Source organism: Mizuhopecten yessoensis, unplaced genomic scaffold, assembly GCF_002113885.1.
Source record: "Mizuhopecten yessoensis strain PY_sf001 unplaced genomic scaffold, ASM211388v2 scaffold1255, whole genome shotgun sequence".
In the NCBI taxonomy this organism is placed as follows: domain Eukaryota; kingdom Metazoa; phylum Mollusca; class Bivalvia; order Pectinida; family Pectinidae; genus Mizuhopecten; species Mizuhopecten yessoensis.
The window spans coordinates 326,061-349,971 of NW_018403955.1; the positions used below are offsets into that span (position 1 = coordinate 326,061).

The 23,911-nt window shown below is 35.1% G+C and overlaps 2 protein-coding genes across 3 annotated transcripts in view; one reads left to right on the forward strand and one right to left on the reverse strand.

Annotated features, from left to right (window-relative positions):
• On the reverse strand, positions 1 to 14,871 carry LOC110458551 (protein draper-like). Of its 2 annotated transcripts, none has more exons than XM_021510307.1 (17): positions 14,372 to 14,871; positions 11,824 to 12,033; positions 11,348 to 11,602; positions 9,076 to 9,174; positions 7,799 to 7,935; positions 7,020 to 7,134; positions 6,599 to 6,694; positions 6,187 to 6,282; positions 5,758 to 5,853; positions 4,782 to 4,877; positions 4,401 to 4,496; positions 3,577 to 3,672; positions 3,084 to 3,179; positions 2,558 to 2,662; positions 1,667 to 1,781; positions 501 to 541; positions 1 to 119 (listed from the first exon to the last, which is right to left on the reverse strand). In XM_021510307.1, the coding sequence occupies exons 1-17, from the start codon at positions 14,436 to 14,438 to the stop codon at positions 34 to 36; spliced, it is 1,902 nt and encodes a 633-aa protein (XP_021365982.1). In that variant the 5' UTR covers positions 14,439 to 14,871; the 3' UTR covers positions 1 to 33. The 2 variants fall into 2 exon arrangements, with proteins under 2 accessions (XP_021365982.1, XP_021365989.1); XM_021510314.1 differs by having other exon boundaries at positions 7,020 to 7,115; positions 7,840 to 7,935; positions 14,372 to 14,870.
• A 76-nt stretch (positions 14,872 to 14,947) lies between these two features.
• LOC110458567 (epidermal growth factor receptor-like) overlaps positions 14,948 to 23,911 on the forward strand; it is a 23,085-nt gene continuing 14,121 nt past the window's right edge. Inside the window, exon 1 of the mRNA XM_021510326.1 lies at positions 14,948 to 14,982. The gene's annotated coding sequence lies outside the window, so the exon portion shown is untranslated. The remainder of the gene's footprint in view (positions 14,983 to 23,911) is intronic.

Genomic DNA, 23,911 nt, shown 5'->3' on the forward strand with positions numbered 1-23,911 from the left:
TGGGAAAAAAGTTGGATGATTTTGAATTATCCATTAAGAGACGATCATTTCATAAACGTTAGGAGTTTCTTCCTGCACACCCGAAAGAGATGAGTAATTAGGATCCTGACTTCGTTGTTCTGCAAAGTAAGTTAAATAACATTGAAATGAGTTATAAACATCAATAACGTATAGAAAAATAATAACCTTACGGATCGGCAATACATTTCCTATTTGGCTTATATATTGAAAAGAATATGGCCGGAGTTCAACTCCCCGATTGGAAGTGAAAAGGTAAAGGGTCACCTCCCCGACAACATGGGTTGAATTTAATTGTCCTTACCTATGTAATTTAAGAAGGTTATTTATTTCCCGTACGTGTGTATATTGTTTATTTCCCGTAGTGTGTATATTGTTTATTTCCCGTACGTGTGTATATTGTTTATTTCCCGTACGTGTGTATATTGTTTATTTTCCGTACGTGGGTACATTGTTACTTCCTGCAATATGTTCCCCCTTACCTATGTTTTTGTCTGAAGAGTCGTTTTTGTCTTTGTTTTTGCTGAAAAAAAAGAAAAATGGTAATACAGCGTACAAGAAATTGTACAGGTTATTATTTGTCTTTGACTAAAAGATGCCACAGTGTGTAGTCACGGCACAATAAATTGCAGTTGTCATCATTCATTGTCCCCTGCCGACACAAGGTGAGTATTGTTTTGGGTTTAATTGTTTTTGACAGTCCGGGTATGTCAGTTCTACCCACCACATTATCAAGTTACGATAAATCGAAATAGGATTCCTGTTTGGATAGAAAAATATTCCTCGTTTTGATTTTTTGATGCATCGTAAAAGGCTTTTCTGACAATATATAGGCTGGTATGATTTGAAACATAACCCTTTACTGTGACCTTGACCCTCAGGAACGGTTCATTGGTGATAAATCCATATACGAAGAGTTACAAAACCCAAAAGGTAAAAAAGGAGAAACAATGAGAAATGATTGTATTTTAAAAGTTTCCAAATTTCATGTCGATATGTTGATAGATGTTCTAGGCAATTACTGCACATGGAAGCAATTACATTTACTCACTCGTATATGGCATTTTAAGTAACCGGACTGAACAAACGAATAGCATAACAGGCGAGATGTTGGGTTGACTAAAGTATTAGAATTTCGTTGGACACGGGATAAATGTATAACGTTTTCTTAATAACATTTTATTTTTTTTATATTGAAAACAGTCGTTATGCTTTCCAATGTTGAATATTGTCATAAATCAGTGGTTACTGTATATAATGATAGACCAAAAATACGTGTAACTTACATAAAGCAGTGGTTACTTAATATAATAATAGACCAAAAACACGTGTAATTTACATAAATTAGTGGTTTATATATATAATAATAGACCATAAACACGGGTAACCTACATAAATCAGTAGTTACTGTATATAATAATAATAATAGACCAAAAACACGTGTAACTTACATATATCAGTGGTTACTGTATATTATAATAATAGACCAAAAACACGTGTAACTTACATAAATCAGTGGCTATTGTATATAATAATAGACCAAAAACACGTGTAATTTACATGTTTTGATTACAATCGTTCTAAACACTCTCTGTCACAAATTATGCACTGTTCTTTTACCTATTTACTTTTTGGTTGTGATACTTACCGAATAAGACATACTACCAAAGTGATTAAGACAGCCAACATAAGCCCACAAATGACGGTCAAAACAGCTATCGCAATCAGTTTGTAATCTGTACCATCTTCTGCGGACACTTTTGCTGAAAAACATCGACAAAACACGTGACCTAGAATGATTTAATTGGAAATATATTTTGTGTGTTTTTGTTGTTTCGTTGTTTTTATATGTGCTCTTAAAATAAAATTGCGCTAAAGCAAAATACATCGTTTATACACGTATTGCCATGGTAAAAACAAACCTTATTTTATTAGGAGATTAATCAAAATTAATAGAGAAAATAACTAGCTATTATTCCTTGCTACAAAGTTTTATATATGATATCAACAGAAGGAATAAATATTATTTCAAATAATATTAACTCTTAGTATATCAGTATACAAAACGGGATAATGTGAGGGAAAATGATAGTGTGCTTGGAAAAAATGATCGCGCACCAGGACAATATGATCGCGTGCCAGGATATATAATCACTCATCAGAACAATACGAATGTATGCGAAGTAATCGTAATTAGTTTGACGTGATTTTTTTTTTATCAAATCCAATCTCCAATCTAACATTCAAGAAATACGTACATCTGGCGTAAACAACTTTGAACAGACCCAATTATACCAACTGCAGTAAATATGCAATTCAACCATATCTATTGCATTATTTTACATGTGCATTTTTTATTTTACTTCGAGCAGCAACAACCCCAGAACAGAATATCTAAACACACCATGTATCATTACCTTCTTATCAAGCTGTTCCTTGAGCTTTTCTGACGAAAATGTCTCAAATTTATCAGGGTATAAATTGTACTGAGTTTGTAAAAGAACATTATTTGAGTAGTAACTATAAATGATATATCTACCATTGTTTACATGTATACACTCTCCGTCATCCTTGTTACAGATGTCCCGACACGTGACCGGACAATCGGCCCCACACACGACGCCATACTTCCCTGGATAACAATCTAAACATATACAAGTTTATATTGGCTACAAATCATCAACGTACATACATCACTTTCAAAAGTACATATTACAGTAACTAATTAATATATTAAAATAATGACAGATCTTCTCAACATTTGTGTTCCATAATTGAAATACAATACGAAAACTACATCATCATGGTATAAGGACTTATTACAAAGCGCCGCGCGTTAGTCATTTGTAAAAAGCAATGATTTTTATAATTTAATTAACAAATATATATGATTTTATGTTTAAAGTAACACATGTCAATTGTCACAGCCAATAACATATGACTAAATATACAGTGTATTTCTAAACATTTTCTTCGGGTTGGTAAGTATGGATTATGAGAAATTTTATTGGTTGTGCAAAAAGAACTTCTCATAATATATACAGTGGTATGTCTTATTCCTTTACCTAAGCATTGTCCGGTTTGTTGATCACACGTGAAATCTTTACACGTCACAGGACACGTAAACGTACATGTCTCACCATACCTTCCTGTAATGCAGTCTACAAAATAATATATAACTCATTCAATATATTTTAGAAAGTTATATACGATTCGATGGCTTTCATGTGACAAACAGTATGATAATTCTTTTATTCTTTTGTTCTCCTAAAAAAATCGTTTTATTTTCTGTATTACCGATGCCAAGAGCACTTCATCATCATGGTTGTACACTTTTAAGGACGATTTTAGAAATTATATACATTTTCGCTTGATTGCGTTGTATTTAAGTTGCATTTGCATTACTCACAATACAGATGCTAATAAAACCAAATTGCTAATATCCGGAAAGAACATGTGAAAAATTACAAATAAACATATAGAGTAATACAAATATACCTGTATACAGAACCTTGAACAACCGATTTTACAATGTCATACACATTGTGTCATACTTACGTAAACATTTGCCTTCGTTTATCGAGCATACGTTGTCCTTACAATCAAGTGGACAGTTTTGTTCACATGTTGATCCATATTTTCCAATAACACATTCTAAACATGATTAAAATGATATTTGTATTTAGGCTTTAATTCAAATTGATTATGATCTCGATATAAGCATACCATTATGAAAATATTATGAGAGAACACATTCAGACAATCCTCTTTCTTGATGCAAATTTTTGTTTCAGTAGCGTTACTGCCAATAACACATTCTAAACATGATTAAAATGATATTTGTATTTAGGCTTTAATTCAAATTGATTACGATCTCGATATAAGCATACCATTATGAAAATATTATGAGAGAACACATTCAGACAATCCTCTTTCTTGATGCAAATTTTTGTTTCAGTAGCGTTACAAGGTAGAGAAAATCGCTGAATGTGAAAAATGTGAAAACATATTTTATAAAAAATTGAGAAAAACTTGCTTGTGACCTTTACTATTTTACGAGGCCGTGATGTTTTCCATGATAAATATTCACGATCTTTTCTAAAAATGGTAGTATGACCTGCGCAAGAATATATTAACATGCACGTGAAAATGTAAACACTGTAACTTCTGAATACATTGCAATATTTTTACGAGCTGTGAATAACAGGATAGTTTATATTGTAGATATTGTTCATATCTGGGTAACAATATATATAACTGTTGATTGTCCGCCTCAGATCAATTGGCATAAGTATATACATGCGAAATAGCATGAAGAGCAGTTTCAGATATGCATCGGTATGTTGTATCATAATTTAACGCATACATAGAATATCATTTACCTTTGCATTGACCGCTGATTTGCATGCAAACACTATTATTGCAATGTCCAGAGCAGTCGAGGTCACAGTTCGCACCGTATTTTCCTGAAGTACAACCTGAATACAAATGACGATAAAAGTGTTTCAGGGACTGGACAACTTCTGAGATAACGAATTCACTGCTTATCTGACGTATGCTATAAATGTTAGGTTTGACACACGTCTTACACTTCTCAAAATATCGTATCAATATTAATAGACAAAAAGTGACAATTGAACTTAAAAATAGATAAATAAATATTTTAAAAAAAATGACAGAAGAATATTGAAAAAGCATTACATGAGAAAGAATCCAATATCATAATTAGCATACATCTTGGTTAGTGATGCACAAGTACCTACCTATACATTGTCCGTTGTTTTTCTCACAAGTGTTATCTAGGCAGTTGTTGTGACAAATGTTTGAACAGAAATCACCATGCCTCCCTGTTATACAAGCTGGAATTACAAATAATTTCACAAAATTATGTTAAAAAAGGGAGATAATTTATTTAACACTTATTTCATGTTTGTTTGGGCAATTTTCTGAAATATTTTGTCTAAGGTGGTTGAACCATGCAAAGGTAATGTAGCCTGAAGCTGAAGGCTCTGGTCATCATTTCTGTTTCTCCGGGTAATATTTTGGTAAACGCCCACAATACAAAATCTACCAGCAAATGACTGGCTTTATCACTACCGATAAAAGTCTCAAAACCATTGTGACCATGACGATTACAACTATCTGGGAGCTATCAACTTCCAGGAGCGGGACATAGCTCTCTCTGACCAGGCAATTGTCTTGGAATTATTCGCCGGATAAGCCAAAACTACTTAAAATATGTGAGGAACAAAAAGTAACCATCAGTTATAAATATTATTTGATTGGTCACTACTTAGATAGCCTGTTAGAATGTCTACTTTAACACACAAATCTTTGTTTTATTTAATACTTCGGTATGTACAATTGTCCTTTTTATAACAGGAATAAAACTATAACTGTGATTGTGAATAGATATGTTCAGCAATCTGTATTGTAGCAGCGATATCAGGATTACGGTTCTAACGTCGTTCATAGAATGAAATGTCATTTCAAGATACATACATGTATAGACATCGACTAGCATGTGCATCTCCATCTAGCGGATGAACATATTTTCACAGTTTTCTTTCAAATAAATTTCTCCCTTTTTTAACAAAGCCAAAGAATGGGTTTCATTGATTGTAAGAAAAAAACCAATACCTCAATGAAAAATAACAGTGCAATAAAAGTTATTTAAGTGTACATTGTCTATAGATATATTCATTAAAACTTTTACAAACATGATCACTAAATACGTACCTGAACAGTAACCTGTGTCCTGAGTACATATGCTGTCTTGACAGTTAACAGGGCAGTCGAGTTCACATATGTTGCCTCGTTTTCCTAGAATGCATCCTGATGTTAAAAAGAAACCAAGAATTACAAAATCAAAAGGCCGTAAATAGAAAGATGTCCCTTCACAGCGAATAAAACATTGTCAAATTATACATTATTATAGCTAACACATTTGTTGTATTATTGAAATAGAGAAAATAGAAAAAGAAGAGAATAGGAGAGAACAACAAAACAGCGTATCTTTGTATTACTATTTCTGACTACTTTTTCTACTAATTCACAGAAGAGTTAACAAAACCTATGGCAACAAGTTATTAATATCTATAGTGATGTAATTATAAGACAAACAAAGATGCAAAAACATCGTTTTTGAAAAAGGCTGAAGTTTTATACCGTCACAGTGGCCGGTGTCCTTAGCACACACACCATCTTTACAATTTAAAGAACAATCCTGCTCACACGTATTGCCATACTTTCCCGGGATACATTCTGCAATAGAGGCGAGGCAGCAAATTTGTATATAAAGAAGCTAAACGTACGTATTTCTTCCTTTGAACGATAAATACTAAAACGAAAATATGTTTGAAATATACAAGTTCCGTATTAAAGTGAACCGATGTTTTCAAAAGGCAAATAGTGACAACTATAGTGACAACTATAGTCAAAAAGTAAATATAGTTTATTTCTCTCAGTCATCTCAATGAAAGCCAGCACCAAGATAACTTCTCAAGTTATGATCAATAACAGTGCGGTAAAGTGAGAAAACACATTTTCATTTCGCAGTCTACATATACTAGATACTTACCTGTACAATATCCTGTGTCCTTGGCACATATGCTATTTTGGCAGTTAACAGGGCAGTCAAGTTCACATATGTCGCCTCGCTTTCCCAGAATGCATCCTGAGAACGTTTGCAGCAGAAAATAAATGACAAATTATCGGAATACACAGAACATAATATTAATATAGTATGGTCTAAAAGCAAATATGTTAGTATCTCATTAGTGAAATATAGAAAGGAGAGCACCAAAGAAAAAGTACAATAAAATTACGTTTCAATCTGCAAATCCGTCTTCTTTCAGAATTCCTCTTTAACAACAACGAGCAAACAACAGAATGATAAAAATTAAAAACAAGGAAGATCTTAATCTCGTGTATGATGTGATTATTTAACCGAAAAACCAAAAGTACACCCTTTCTGAAACAATAAATCGGAGGTTGCATACCGTGACAGTGGCCGGTGTCCTTAGCACACAAACCATCTTCACAATTTGATAAGCAATCCTGCCCACACGAATTGCCATGCTTTCCCGGGATACATTCTGCAAAATTAGAATAAAACTAATTCTATTTTACTTATTGAGACAATACGGAACATCGCTCAGTAGTAGAGAGGCACAATAACTTACATTGTTAACCTACTGTCAAGGAGGACTGACGTAATGAGCTAGGTTTATCATTAGATTATCTGAACCTACTTTAGAAGGTCATGACTCATAGAATATAAATATATCAACATTTGTATACCACATGATGTTAATATGATGTATGTATGTATGTAGAAAAGCAAGATTCTAAATGACTGTTTTCCTTGTCCATAAACCTGTGTGCAATATATCGGTAACTACAAGGTAGATGTAATGTAATTTAGTGATAAAGGTAACAAAGTGGTGTCAAATAAGTGCACAATGTATGAAACTTGTTTTTAAGATTTGACCTCAGTTAAAGATTGTTTCCATTATATTGCATTTTGAGTCACATATGATAAAGGCAACAATTTATTTTAGTATAAATTTTGATAACTCCCCCACAGAAAGGACTACCAGGAATGTAGTCAATTTTCAAATCTTCCGGGATCAACTTTCTTGGTCAACTAAATAGTCATTGAAATCAAAGGTAACATCTTCCTGATGTGTATACAGCTTAAATTTCACATTGTTTACTACACACATAAATTATACCTATTTCATCGGTTGCAAACAATCTAGAAACGTGGTTCAATTACTTTTATATATTTTACCCTTTCTCTTCCCCGTAAACTGTTACCATTGCAATATCCAGTGTCCTTGTCACATAAGCCTTCTTTACAATTTGAAGAACAGTCCCGATCACACATTTTACCATGCTTTCTCGAGGGGCAATCTAATAAAATAAACATATCTTTGAACAGTATAATGCAAGACATCGAAATGTCACTTATTTGATTCAACTAACAGAAGAGTATACGTACAACACATCGTTATGATTTTGAAAAAAATCCTATTTGTTATATTATAATCCTCACATGCCTGTTATACTATAATTCCCACTTGCCTGTTATACTATAATTCCCACTTGCCTGTTATACTATAAATCCCACTTGCCTGTTATACCAAATTCCCACTTGCCTGTTATAATATTATTCCCACTTGCCTGATATAGTTCAAGAAGATAATAGTTTTTCGTTTTTTTTTAACCGCAAGCAAATCTACGAAATATACAATGTACATACAAAATACGGTTATCCTCAATCTACAAATAGAACCAGTCCCGAGACTCGCTCGATTACCGGTACATTTCGAAGGAAGTTTGGAGGAGCGTTGGTCTGTTGGAACATAATACACGCACGCACATTGTCTATCGTACAATAATCCATGGTTTTTAACCAAAAGTGTTGTTACATCGCACACGCGGTATAAGATCTATTGAACGACTTCTGAATAGCTGCCACCTTAGTATGGAAAAAAAGTGTAAGCGTGCTTTTATCTATGCATACAATTTATATCTGTATAATATTACAACTGTTTTAACAGAATCGTGTCATTTTTTCGCTATAGTGGAAGAAATTAAAAAAAATATTGAAATGCATCTTTGTTAATATTTAATGATAATTTGAAACACAATTCTATTCGATCATATTTTCGAAGATGCAGAACCTACCGCACATTATAGAATATATCAAAACAGAAAAGTGTAACCTTCAATAACATATGTTAAGTTGGTGTAAGTCTTTTAATATACTGTTGTTCACCTGTTTTACTGGAAAAGGTAACATCATCCGAAGAGAAAAAATATTACAAAAGCATAAGCTGATATTTATATCATTGTCTTACCAGTTGGCAAACTAGGATGTTGTATCTTTAAAACATAACTACAGGGTGGTGCACATTTAAATGCGTGGAACATAACTGCCTGGCACATAAGGGGATACTGAACAATATCAACATGGAACAAGCAAGCGTATCAATATCATTATTCAGAGAATAATATAACGGTTCATAATTAATGAAAAAAGTAACTTACAGAAACATGAACCGGTTGACGCGTCGCAGTTACCACCATAGCAGTTATCCGAACATGTGTTGTTACAAGTGCCGTTTCCGTGTTTCCCTAATCGACAGCCTGTAAATGTACAAAACATTGTCTACAATGAACAGTCGCAGTGCACAAATTTAGATTGGCTTCGTGTAGTGAAAGTAAAATAAATTTCGTGTTATGGAAATAAAGTAAGTTTCGTGTTGTGACAATAAAATGAGCTTCGTGTATTGAAAACAACGTTGTCCAAATTCAACAAACTACATAAATTTCACTATTTGGCCTTGTATGTATAGCTAATATTCTACTGGTGTTTATGGGATTTAGCCATATTTGTAGTGATGAAATTCTCAAGTAAAATCTACGAGTTTAAGTGCAATTTATATTTCAAAATGAAGTTTTGTGAAGGAATATAAATGAATATCATAACCGATCATTCCTTTTCGGTGATTTATGTTTTTGTTTAAAATTACCAAGGAAGATTAATGGGACACATTTTGACGATTTTTTCCCAAAAAAAAAAGAATTTTAGATCATTATGAGTTTCTATAATAATACCAATGTAATAGTCAAATCATCTATAAAGCTAGATATATTTTTATCGAGTTGAACTATATTTTAACAACTACAACAAGAGATCCCAGAGGGATCTTGGCGCCCACCATTGTACCAACTTCATTAGTTCTTTGTCAGTTCGATCTTTTCTCTTCTTTCCTCTAATCTGTTTGATCGAGTCATGTTAACAGTAAATGCACCTTGAGGTAACTTTTGATCTGACGTGTATAAAAGCCAACCTTCAAAGTGAGTTTGTCATTTCACATATTTACTAGAACAGTACTTAATGTGAAAGAAATAGAATCGATCATTGCAATATGAGAAAGATCTGTTAAGTTCTTCCTTTAGCCATTTTGTTTTTATGATCAGTCTCAAAATGGAAACATGGAAAACGAGGGATCAAAGGGAACCTACATATCAAAGAAAGATCCCTTAAGTTAGTCCTGAGAAATAGTACTAACAAACCTTTAATGTCAAAAATCGAAGATGGCTGTCGGTAGGCAATTTTGTTTAACTGATCAGTTTCAAAAGTAAACATGAACAATAAAGGATAGTTGGGAACCTGCATTGGCTGGCCCAAAAAAATGTTTTGGGGCGAGTAAAGAATTTGAAGCACTGGCCCAAATGACATATTGGTGGCCCAAATAATTTTGGCAAGAAATATTTCCACAGCATTTAATACAATGCTTCAGCAGATTTAAATTACATTTAACATGACAATGTTTGTTAAATGTTAAACAGAATAAAACATTATATTTTTAATTCTTCAACGCTAGTTTTAAAAAACCTGATATGATCCACTCCATTCAGGTCTTCCTATATTTATATAGAAAAACTGAAAATGACCGACAGTTCGATTCAAATCGAAGTAATGACAACTGAAAAATTTACTGCCCCCCAGTTAATGTGGAAGGGACTATAATTTCTTTTATTCATAAATTTTTCAACTATTTTTGTTGGGCCAGTGACTACTTCACTTTTGACAACTTTTGGTCGCCCGAGCAAGACTTTAATCGCCATTGGCAAGCGGGAGACCGTACATTTCAGGCACTGCTGCACAACAAGGGAACAGGGAACCTACATATAAAATTTGAGAAAGATCCCTCTGGTACTTCTTGAGAAATAGCGATAACAAACTTTCACTATCAAAATCCAAGATGGCTGCCTGTCGGCCATGTTGTTTATCCGATCAGTCTCGAAAGTTGCCTTGCACATCTAAGGACCAATGGGAAATAACGATAACAATAATTGTTTAATGACGGACGGCGGACGACGGACCACGGACGCAGGGTGATTTGAATAGCCCACCATCAGATGATGGTGGGCTTATAAAACATAGACAAACGTTATAACAGCTTTATTTGGAAAAGATGGGCGTTGTACTTAACACAATAGTATGATATTCTTAGTGTAATCAAAACAAAACCATGGTTAGTTGTCATCATTAGAGAAGCGTATTACCCTTTTTGATTCCTTTCCTACTGTAGACAAAACACCAGAGAATGTCACTGTAGGTATATAACTGAATTGGGTTGGGTTGAAACCAAGTCTAGTCCAATATTAGTTTTCTCTCATAACACTGATGTTAGATATTTTTCGTTATTAGAAATGGTTTATTCGGTTTTTTTCATGCAGGCAAACAAGATTCTGATTCATATTTACTGTTTTGCCAGTGATACGGGGATCCTCAAACATTTCTACTTACCAAACACTTGTACTTCACAAAGCTCCAAAACAGCGTAAGTATCATACCAGTCATGTCGCGTTGTATTATTTCTGTAGTTGTAGACGGTCACATACTGAGCTACATACGGGCACTGGTGAGTCACCACCGTATCTAATTCCTCCTCAGTATTACTCCTGTCTTCATAACAGAGAACACCCTGTGTCCAGTCAGTGGTATTCGACATGTAGAGTTGGTAACCAGCAAATCGACTTCGGAAATCGTCAACGGCTTCAACTTTATAAAACAAGTAAAAATTAAATAAATGTTGATTGTTTACGAGTGTCATATGTAGAGGGTAACTAGAATAGGATACATCGGGGATATAGATATATGTTAATGTTGTAATTCAGATTCGTGATCATTCATGGTACAATGAATGCCAGATTCTACTATGATACTATGCAATGCTAATATATGTCAATGCTATACATTTGTTATAGGACACATTAACAAACCCCTGTAGAATATTGTGATATAACTGATGGTGCTGAGACTTCCTAGATCCACCTGCCACCAGGCTTCTTTCCAGCCGAGCGATTCTGTATGGGAACAGCAACCAGAATCTATATGCTGCTTCAAACAACCGTCCACGGCCGCGTTTGCTTCCCAACCTGATGACGACTGATCACTGCTCTGTTTTGCAGTGCTTCCAAACGAAATGTTTTCTGAAACATTAAAAATATGTTTTTTAACGAAATTTATCACTAATTTAGGTTAATATACCAAAGAGAAAAAGTAAACGTATGGTAGATGCTTGAATATAACTTGTATAATGGTAAAAGGTGTTTGTGAAAATGTTCTTGTAGCAAAACCAATCAGTGTTAATATGTGAAGTTTCAATGACTAGTACGGTATGTACTCTGTCACCTTCAAAGGGCAAATGACCACTGAAGCTTCTGTACACAAAGGTGTAAAATATGTACGAGTTGTCCACAAATCGATGTCGATTCGGCTATGCTGTAAGCGTATGTGCAATAAGTTGTTATATATGATGACCCTTGGACCCTAGTTCTACTTTCTTAATATTCTATTCGAACCAATTGTGATTTAAAATGGCCGCTAATCAGCCACCTTTGGTTTTGACATAACACTTTATTATTGGCAAATTTTACATCTCTTAAAGGTCAAACATTTTGTTATAACATTATGAAGCAAAGTTTGTCAGAATCAATCAATGTGTCACTGACCAAACCTCAAGGTCATCAGATCAAAGTTCAAGGTCAAATTTTACATCTCTGAACTGCTAAACATTTTGTTCTTTTATCATGATATGACACAATATTCCAGAGAGCTTATTTGCAGATAAATATAGTATTAAATTCCTACAGTGAAAATGAAAAACAATCCACATTATAAAATAAATCAATTTCACTTTTGCTCTTAATCTTATTTTTACATTTGGGATGTGGTTCTTCATAAAACCTTCTGAATTTGTTGAAAAGGGGCTTTGAGAATATCGATTGGAACCAGTCTCGTAGTTAAATGTATGTCAATTGTTTAGCTCGCCTTTCCGAAGAATGACGATAAAGTAGTAACAACATTGTCCAAATAATAACGTTTCGGGTCAAGTCATTATGAGAGGTCGTCAAAAGTTTATAGGAGTATATAAGTAACAATTAAATGTCAATGTAACATTCACTTTAATCTCACTACTAGGGTAAGATGCATAGCGGGGCCCTTCTTGAGTAATCATGGTTTTATGGTCACCATGGTTATTACATCATGGCTTCGACAGCATGGTAGTCATGATGATTGAGTATTCATAGTAATTACAAATTGTTATCATGGTATTTATTTTGCAGTTGTAAGCATATCACATATAAAAGTCAGTATCAGGATGTCATATAATGAAAACAGATATTGTGATCACACAATAATACATAATATAACTATTTTATAGCCTTGATAATCGTCACGACTTACCTCAAGAGTTGTGATATACTTCCCATCTCATATTATCCAATGTGCAGTATCAAACTATTGAAATATAGGTGTTCCCTAATTTGACATTTTTTCGATTTATTTTCATGTTTTCCTATAATGAGAATGAAAAATTGCTAACACAAAAGGATGTCTAGGGTACAATATTAATTTTTGATTTGTACGCTTCTAAATTTGATCTCGATTTAATATAAGCTGTACCTGGCTTTGTATGTGTGGTTACACGGTTACTCTTATTCATTATAAGTGTAAAGAAATGTTTAGGATCCTCGGGAAGAGTCTGCTTACCTGCTGGCAATCTTTCGTCCTATTGAGTGACTGAATATATTTCTATCAATAAATGGGATGATAATTAATGGTATATTTAAAAACTGCAGTGAAGACACTTTGAAGGTCTAATCGGTAACTAATTACATATGTGTCGGTTGCTATCGATGTGTTTATCTATATCATCAGGCTCAAATATCCAATCGTGCTCGTTTCAGATGGCACAAACAAATTGTTCGCAGCATGTTGTCATGCTTTGCCTCAACACTATGCAGTGGTATTATTATAGAAATTATATTTAAATGGCTAAAATTCATAATGTTTTGGATCAAAACAAGTTATAGGTTTTGAACACTTTTCTGGGAATTCGTTATCCTCTTGGTTAGTTTCAATACGTAACAGAATCAGTTGTCGAGAACAAGTCTACCAGAGTAATCGCCCTTTAACTACAGTTCCTTACTTAGCTATAAATACGGAAGTCTATATTAGTCCTGCATTATCCCTTAGCATAACATACAACTCATAAATGGCCAGTTCAGTGATAAAACGTTGTGGAGATGCTTCGTCGCGAATGATGCAGCTTTCCCATTCCAGATCAAATATCATTAAGTAAGTACAGGGGTGGAAATTAACCCATAGCTTTTCATTTACTCCGATATATCCAAAGCAACAGTAATAAGACAGGCGTGATTCTGTAAGGTGCTTGACAGCGCCTACGCTCTATCCTTCATATATATTAATGTATAAAAAAAATCAAAATGTTAACGTAGTTGTCAATGCTACCTTATAACTTACCCTCGGATCGTACACAAAACAAAAGAACTACACCTCCCAGACAGACGAAAAGTCTCCTGACATCCATATCTTTTATCCACCCTGTCTGCTAACAACAGCTAACCAGGAAGTTTATTTAAGAACGCTACGCACGAATTTGTAAAATAAAACCCGGTGTTTTCACCATGTAATGGTGTTAGTCATACACAGCATGTTATTCTCTAGTCCTATTTAACTGTCACTAGGGACGGCCTACCACAGCCGAATGTAATGGTCTCAGTCATACACCACAGAAGTTATTCTCTAGTCCTGATTTAGCTGTCACTAGGGACGGCCTACCACAGCCGAAATGTAATGGTCTCAGTCATACACAGCATGTTATTCTCTAGTCCTGATTTAACTGTTACTACGGACGGCCTACCACAGCCGAAATGTAATGGTCTCAGTCATACACGGAAGTTATTCTCTAGTCCTGATTTAACTGTAACTAGTAACGGCCTACCATAAGTGAAATGTAATGTTCTCAGACATATACGGAAGTTTATTCTCTAGTCCTGATTTAGCTGTAACTAGGGACGGCCTACCACATCCTGTAGGGCCATCAAGCAGGCACGTAAAAGGATGTTTCCAAGGTAAGAAATGACCTATGGGAACGGGTGGTAACAGCTGTTCTGGAACATTGCTTATTTCGAAAGGATATGTTTTTTCTTCAATCGAAACATTTCAGGTTTTTTTCAAAGAAGATACGCCAAATCGATATGTATCATGTTAAACGTCGTTCGTATGTTTACTTCTAATATTTCGTGATTTTGAACATGCCCTCGTAAAAGATTTGAAGCAAATCGGGCAAATGTGTTCGTTATGCATGATGATGATGATCTAAATGATGTAAAAATGTGTTCAATGCAATGTATTTATACTTTTTTTCGGGAATATGTCGTGGGCATCAATCCAAGAATCGATTTTTTATGGCCAGTCTAACCATCTTACTAATGATAATTTCTTTCCTTTGACCTTTTTCGTTTCTAAAACTTCTTTTATATTCCAGACTGTGTCTTTATCTTTATTCTCTTTCTGATATTCTTGGCCGTAGAAAGACCACTGTATTCGTTCACCATCGAAATTTTTGACTTTATACACGGGAATGTTTCCTCGGTAATAATGGTTAAAACTTTGAATATTTCTTCGGTTTATTTCTGTTGCCATTCACGACGAAACTGGCGTACTTTATAACTCAATCTCACTTGATCCCCCTTTTTAAACTTATACGGTCTTTTCTTTGAAGGCTTGGCACCATCGTCTCTTCTGAAAAAGATGATGTCTGTGTGTCTTCGTTCACGTTCTTGGAAGCCAAGTCATACAGACCGGAATGTGTTCTACTGTTATAACTTCGAACAAGACCTGGTAATACGTCTAAGAACTTGAATGTCTGCTTCGAGTGGAAGTACCTATACAAAACATTTTTCAATTTACCTTTGAAACATTCGGCAAAAGCAGCTTTGTAAACACTGTGACTTGCTATGTGTACGACGTCCTTGGATGTGCAATACCTTTTAAACGAGTCATTCAGAAACTCCTTTCCATGATCAGATCTGACCAAAGTTAGTTTTCTTTTGGCAAAAATTGTTTTAAAAGCTTCCAATAGGGTGTTGGCTTTCTTGTTTTTTAAAGGAGTTTTCATCCGAGGGTCTTCTGTCTCTCTTGTCTTCGAACGCTGCAGCCAGTCTGTGATCTGTGGTGGACTAATTTCAAACTTGCCTTCATTTCGCACAGTTTCAAACAACTTTTCGGGACCGGTATAAGCTACCACGTGTTTAGGGCCATACCATATTTTATTCAGATAATCTTCCTGCTCTTTTGACAACATTATGTATTTTACCTACGAAACTATGGAATGTCTGTATTTATACCATTTTTTTGTCTCTTTAACATTTGAAATTGTTTCAGAAATGAATTCATTCTTTGTATCTCAAATCTTTGGTAAATATTTCACAAATTGATAATCCACGATAACTATCACGATACACGATGTTCATCGCTTTCCGATGATAATGTTTTGTCTGATTACTCATTATCATGGATATACAATCTTTTCTTTTTCTCAGTGTCCACCTTAGATGAAATTTGATCGGAGAGCGAATGATTGCGAACAGTACACGCTGAATTTGACAACATAATAGATCACTTTTACTCGAATGTTATCAAATATAGACATACATAGATGTCTATTTTTGTTATATTTATACCCTTTCTTGGTCGAAATTTTAGTATCATTACATTACACGAGATTGGAATCGAGATAGACCTAAGCTAGATAACGTATACTAACGTAAGCCGAAAATATGATGATATCGTCAAAACCAATCCGTCAGTCCAAATACACACTCTACAGTCATGCAAAAAATCGATGACGTCGTCAAAACCAGTAAGCTAGATATCAACTAAAGCCGCCGAAGCTGCCGTCAAAACCAACATAAAGATTTCACTTCCAGTTATGACATCATCAAAACCAACCCGTCAGTCTAAATATATAACTCTATAGCTATGCTTAAACTCGATGACGTCATCAAAAGCAACCCGTCAGTCCAAATACACACTCTACAGTCATGCAAAATCGTCGTCAAAACCAACCCGTAAGCTTAACGTAAGCCGAAAACCTCGATGACGTCATTAAAAAATAGTTAAGAAAGGATATCCTCACGATCAAAGTTATCCTTATTTTGTGAGGATAACCTTTCTGTAATTTTACTGATATTACAAAACTCGATGACGTCGTCAAAACCAATCCGTCAGCTAAATAACGTACACTCGGCCTAACGTAAGCAGAAAAACTCGATGATGTCTCCAAAACCAACCCAGTCTTTCAAAATACACACTCTACAGCCATACGAAAACTGGATGACGCCATTAAAAACAGTTAAGAAAAGTTATCCTCACGATCAAAGTTATCCTCATTGCATGAGGATAACCTTACTTACTTAACCTTACTAGGCACGGTAGTCTAGTGGTAGGAAGCCGGGCTCGTGACCGAAGGGTTGTTGGTTCGAGTCACGTTGCGGCACCGTATTGTATCTCTGAGCAAGATACTTTACTCCGCTTGTTCCAGTCTACTCAGCTGCAATGACAGCTCCGGCTGTATGCTCCTCAGGGAGCTGAGAAAGATATTGGCTGGTTGCAAAGGCCTTATAACCACGGATAATAAGTTGTGAACCGCTTTGAGACGACATACGAACTAGGTTGTGATAAAGCGGTATACAAGAACCTCGAATTATTATTATTATTACTTTCATTAAGGGGATATAATCCGTTTCTGAAAGGGGAAATAATCCGTTAATTACGCTCATATTGTTGACGACACACACACAACAAACTTGATGAGGTAACACACACAAACACGCAAAACATGATGATAATGGGAGGATGAGGGCCGTAGGTTGAGGGGGTTGCTTAGGCAGCCATTTTGAATCCGCTGCATAGAAACGGATTCAAGATGACGAACGTCCTTAGCAAACTTAACCATCTTGAATCCACCCCCTCCACATCCATTCATCAGATAAGTGTTGTATAAAGATACAAACTAATGATTTGAACTTCCGTCGCGTTTCCATTTGTATATACGGTGCTCTATTTTTTTAAACATTATGGGAAAAATTAAAACACTTTTGATCGCTGTTCTGTAAGTATCTTTTGTATGTTTACAAATGAAACAAAAACACTCCAATGAAAGGGGACCAAATGAAAACGACCTCTGTTGACGGTTTTACATTACGAGTAGTCTTGTTAAGCCTTTGCCTATTCTCTTTTATTCATTCTTTAAATAGTTGAAACGAGAATGAAATTAATAATATCAACTCATGATACGTCTGAATACCGTAGGTAATGATATTTGAGACGGTGGTACGATAACCTGATATTGTGTAAGCTTGTATGTAAAGCCAATAGAATAATCGGATGTATACAGTTTACGGTGTAACTAGTTAATACAAGGTCTAGGTATGTCGTTATATACTCATTTAAATTTGACACTGTAAACATTTCAAAGCGTTCACCTTTTTGCATCATTAATTGCTTTTGTATATTGCTGTATGTGACTTTCCATAAACATATTATTGCGCTGATTGAGGTAACTTTATAGTGTTTTCTATAGCAAACATTGAGAGTGCAACAACTCCTCAATGCGTAAAAGTTTATATGTTGACATCGGAGTGCACATAATAATCACAGTACGCATGAAATACATCAAATAAATTTATGATAAAAAGGTTTGGTATTTTACCCTTGATTCATATAGGAAAATATAATAACACAATATATGGTAAATATAACAGTGTGTTTTTTAAACAAAATATCCTATTGAACTAACTAAACTAATTCAATTCGTGCGTAGCGTTCTTAAATAAACTTCCTGGTTAGCTGTTGTAAGCAGATAGGGTGGACAATGGACATGGATGTCAGGAGACTTTTCGTCTGTCTGGGAGGTGTGGTTCTTTTGTTCTATGTACGATCCGAGGGTAAGTTATAAGGTAGCATTGACAACTACGTTAACATTTTGAAATTATTTATGCATAAATGTTTATGAAGGATAGAGCGAAGGCGCTGTCAGGCACCTTTCAGAATCACGTCTGTCTTACTACTGTTGCTGTGGTTTTATCTGAGTAAATAAAAAGCTATGGGTTAAATTGATATGGAATGGGATAGCTGCATCATTCGCGACAAAGCATCTCCACAACGTTTTATCACTGAACTGGCCATTTATGAGTATGTATGTTGTGCTAAGGGATAATGTATACCACAGGACTAATATAGACTTCAGTAATTATAGCTAAGTGAGGGACTGTAGTTAAAGGGCGATTACTCTGGTAAACTTGGTCTTGACAACCGATTCTGTATTACTAGTAGGACATGTTACGTCAACGTATTGAAATGAACCAAGAAAATAATGAAATCCCAGTAAATGTGTTTCACAAAACATAACACAATGCCGCCGACAAATTGTTTGTGCACTCTGAAACGAGCACAATTGGCTATTTGTTCGAGGTTCTTATACACCGCTTTATCACAACCTAGTTCTTATGTCGTCTCACAAATAGTTATCCGTGGTTATAGGGGCTTTGCAACAAGTCAATATCTTACTCATCTCCCTGCGTAGCATACAGCCGGTGCTGCCATATCAGCGCTCACAGCTAGCATTCAACAATTATAGCATTGCTCAACCTCGTACTCATTTACAGCTGAGTAGACTGGAACAAGAGGAGTAAAGTATCTTGCTCAAAGATACAACACAGTGCCATGCCGTTACTCGAACCCTCACATCTTCGGTCACGAGCCCGGTGTCCTACCACTAGACTACCGTGCCTCATGAGTTAGATAAACACATCGATGGGAGCCGAAACAAATGTAGTTAGTTACCGGATAGACTTCTAAAGTGTCTTCCCTGCAGTTATTAAATATACCACATATTATCATCACATTTATTAATACATAAATATATTCAGTCATTCAATAGAACGAAAGAGTGCCAGCAGGTAATCACCCGCTTCCCAAGGATCTTAAACATTTGTTCACACTCATAACAAATAAGAATAGTAGATATGTACTACACTTTGGATAACAACTGTTTGTTATCCAAAGTGTAGTACATATCTACAGAGGTAGGTTTTCGTACTCCATGGTTATGATGTACTTACATTGTATGTTATCCAAAGTGTAGTATCATAGCTTCAGAGGTAGGTTTTTGTTAATTTTGAGATTTTCCCGTATTTTATTTTATGACTTAAATACAAAATTGCTAACCCAAAAGGATATCTAGGGAACAATATCCTTTTTTAATTGATATATTATTCTTATTTCACACTCATAACAAATAAGAATAATATATCAATTAAAAAAGGATATTGTTCCCTAGATATCCTTTTGGGTTAGCAATTTTGTATTTAAGTCATAAAATAAAATACGGGAAAATCTCAAAATTAACAAAAACCTACCTCTGAAGCTATGATACTACACTTTGGATAACATACAATGTAAGTACATCATAACCATGGAGTACGAAAACCTACCTCTGTAGATATGTACTACACTTTGGATAACAAACAGTTGTTATCCAAAGTGTAGTACATATCTACTATTCTTATTTGTTATGAGTGTGAACAAATGTTTAAGATCCTTGGGAAGCGGGTGATTACCTGCTGGCACTCTTTCGTTCTATTGAATGACTGAATATATTTATGTATTAATAAATGTGATGATAATATGTGGTATATTTAATAACTGCAGGGAAGACACTTTAGAAGTCTATCCGGTAACTAACTACATTTGTTTCGGCTCCCATCGATGTGTTTATCTAACTCATGAGGCACGGTAGTCTAGTGGTAGGACACCGGGCTCGTGACCGAAGATGTGAGGGTTCGAGTAACGGCATGGCACTGTGTTGTATCTTTGAGCAAGATACTTTACTCCTCTTGTTCCAGTCTACTCAGCTGTAAATGAGTACGAGGTTGAGCAATGCTATAATTGTTGAATGCTAGCTGTGAGCGCTGATATGGCAGCACCGGCTGTATGCTACGCAGGGAGATGAGTAAGATATTGACTTGTTGCAAAGCCCCTATAACCACGGATAACTATTTGTGAGACGACATAAGAACTAGGTTGTGATAAAGCGGTGTATAAGAACCTCGAACAAATAGCCAATTGTGCTCGTTTCAGAGTGCACAAACAATTTGTCGGCGGCATTGTGTTATGTTTTGTGAAACACATTTACTGGGATTTCATTATTTTCTTGGTTCATTTCAATACGTTGACGTAACATGTCCTACTAGTAATACAGAATCGGTTGTCAAGACCAAGTTTACCAGAGTAATCGCCCTTTAACTACAGTCCCTCACTTAGCTATAATTACTGAAGTCTATATTAGTCCTGTGGTATACATTATCCCTTAGCACAACATACATACTCATAAATGGCCAGTTCAGTGATAAAACGTTGTGGAGATGCTTTGTCGCGAATGATGCAGCTATCCCATTCCATATCAATTTAACCCATAGCTTTTTATTTACTCAGATAAAACCACAGCAACAGTAGTAAGACAGACGTGATTCTGAAAGGTGCCTGACAGCGCCTTCGCTCTATCCTTCATAAACATTTATGCATAAATAATTTCAAAATGTTAACGTAGTTGTCAATGCTACCTTATAACTTACCCTCGGATCGTACATAGAACAAAAGAACCACACCTCCCAGACAGACGAAAAGTCTCCTGACATCCATGTCCATTGTCCACCCTATCTGCTTACAACAGCTAACCAGGAAGTTTATTTAAGAACGCTACGCACGAATTGAATTAGTTTAGTTAGTTCAATAGGATATTTTGTTTAAAAAACACACTGTTATATTTACCATATATTGTGTTATTATATTTTCCTATATGAATCAAGGGTAAAATACCAAACCTTTTTATCATAAATTTATTTGATGTATTTCATGCGTACTGTGATTATTATGTGCACTCCGATGTCAACATATAAACTTTTACGCATTGAGGAGTTGTTGCACTCTCAATGTTTGCTATAGAAAACACTATAAAGTTACCTCAATCAGCGCAATAATATGTTTATGGAAAGTCACATACAGCAATATACAAAAGCAATTAATGATGCAAAAAGGTGAACGCTTTGAAATGTTTACAGTGTCAAATTTAAATGAGTATATAACGACATACCTAGACCTTGTATTAACTAGTTACACCGTAAACTGTATACATCCGATTATTCTATTGGCTTTACATACAAGCTTACACAATATCAGGTTATCGTACCACCGTCTCAAATATCATTACCTACGGTATTCAGACGTATCATGAGTTGATATTATTAATTTCATTCTCGTTTCAACTATTTAAAGAATGAATAAAAGAGAATAGGCAAAGGCTTAACAAGACTACTCGTAATGTAAAACCGTCAACAGAGGTCGTTTTCATTTGGTCCCCTTTCATTGGAGTGTTTTTGTTTCATTTGTAAACAGTATTGTCCGTTTTAAACCTATAAAAGATACTTACAGAACAGCAATCAAAAGTGTTTTAATGTTTCCCTTAATGTTTTATAGAAACTAGAGCACCGTATAACCATTTTTAATTGTAATTATTAGGAAACACGACGGAAGTTCAAATAATTGGTTCTGTATCTTTGTACAATAGTTATCAGAAGATGCCTCTTAAGGAAAAGACTTTTTAAAGTCCGTCAAATAGTTTTAATATTTGTTCTTGTTATTTTGTAAGTTTGTAACGTGATAAAGGGCTTTACAGGTACCTGGTTCTGCTGTAATTCTCCGTATGTTTCGGAACACATGGAGATGTCGATTTTCATTCCTGTTAACTGTAGTACCACTGAGGAATCCTAAAAGGACAAACTTGTCATCTAATGCAACAGAGCTTGGCTTTCTTTGGTCTTGACTCTCTGTTCAGCAGCTAGAACATGTCAAGTTCACGATCAGATTATTCCGCCGAACTTACCGCGAAAGTTTTAGCGATTGTGTTTGTTTATTTGTTAAAGGGACATCACGGTGAAGTGTGTGGTTTTTCTTTCTTTCAAATACTACATAAACATATCAAGTAAGCCTCCTTATGGAAAATAACAATCGGATTTGGCCGATATATGTTCATAAAAATGAATAATTTTAAGATAAGCATCGTGATTTTTACCTGTCTGACCAACGTTTTGTTCAGCGATTTTCCTCTACTAGAGCATGCGTATATCACACCATTTCATTGTAGACAAAATGACTGGCCGTGGGAAGCACGGATCGTTACCGCGTCAGCTACGAAGCGCAAAGTTGCCAAATGATTACTGCAGGTGGGAAGTATTGAAAGGAGAAAATAACTGCCCTAGAAGTTAGTACGGTGCATTTATAATTACGGAGAGCCGGTTAAAGCTGAAATGAAATCGACAAAAATGCTGTTTATGTTATGAATAAATATCTTAAACTATTAACCTCGCTAGTAATTTTGTCTGAGTTGGAACACAGATGAACTTATTTTGTTATGTTTATAGGCATGCATCGGAGAGAGTTTACTTGCGTATTCTAAATAGGTATTACTTCCTTCCTGTTTTCAGTGACTATGTGACACTGGAATGTGTCTGATCATATGAATTAAACCTCCATGTACGGGTTCAAAGGAAATATATTGGAGTTATTCTCTAGTCCTGATTTAGCTGTCACTAGTGACGGCCTACCACAGCCGAAATGTAATGGTCTCAGTCATACACACGTTATTCTCTAGTCGTGATTTAGCTGTCACTAGTGACGGCCTACCACAGCCGAAATGTAATGGTCTCAGTCATACACATAAGTTATTCTCTGGTCGTGATTTAGCTGTCACTAGTGACGGCCTACCACAGCCGAAATGTAATGTTCTCAGAGATACACATAAGTTATTCTCTAGTCCTGATTTAGCTGTCACTAGGGACGGCCTACCACAGCCGAAATGTAACGGTCTCAGTCAAACACAGCATGTAATTCTCTAGTCGTGATTTAGCTGTCACTAGTGACGGCCTACCACAGCCGAAA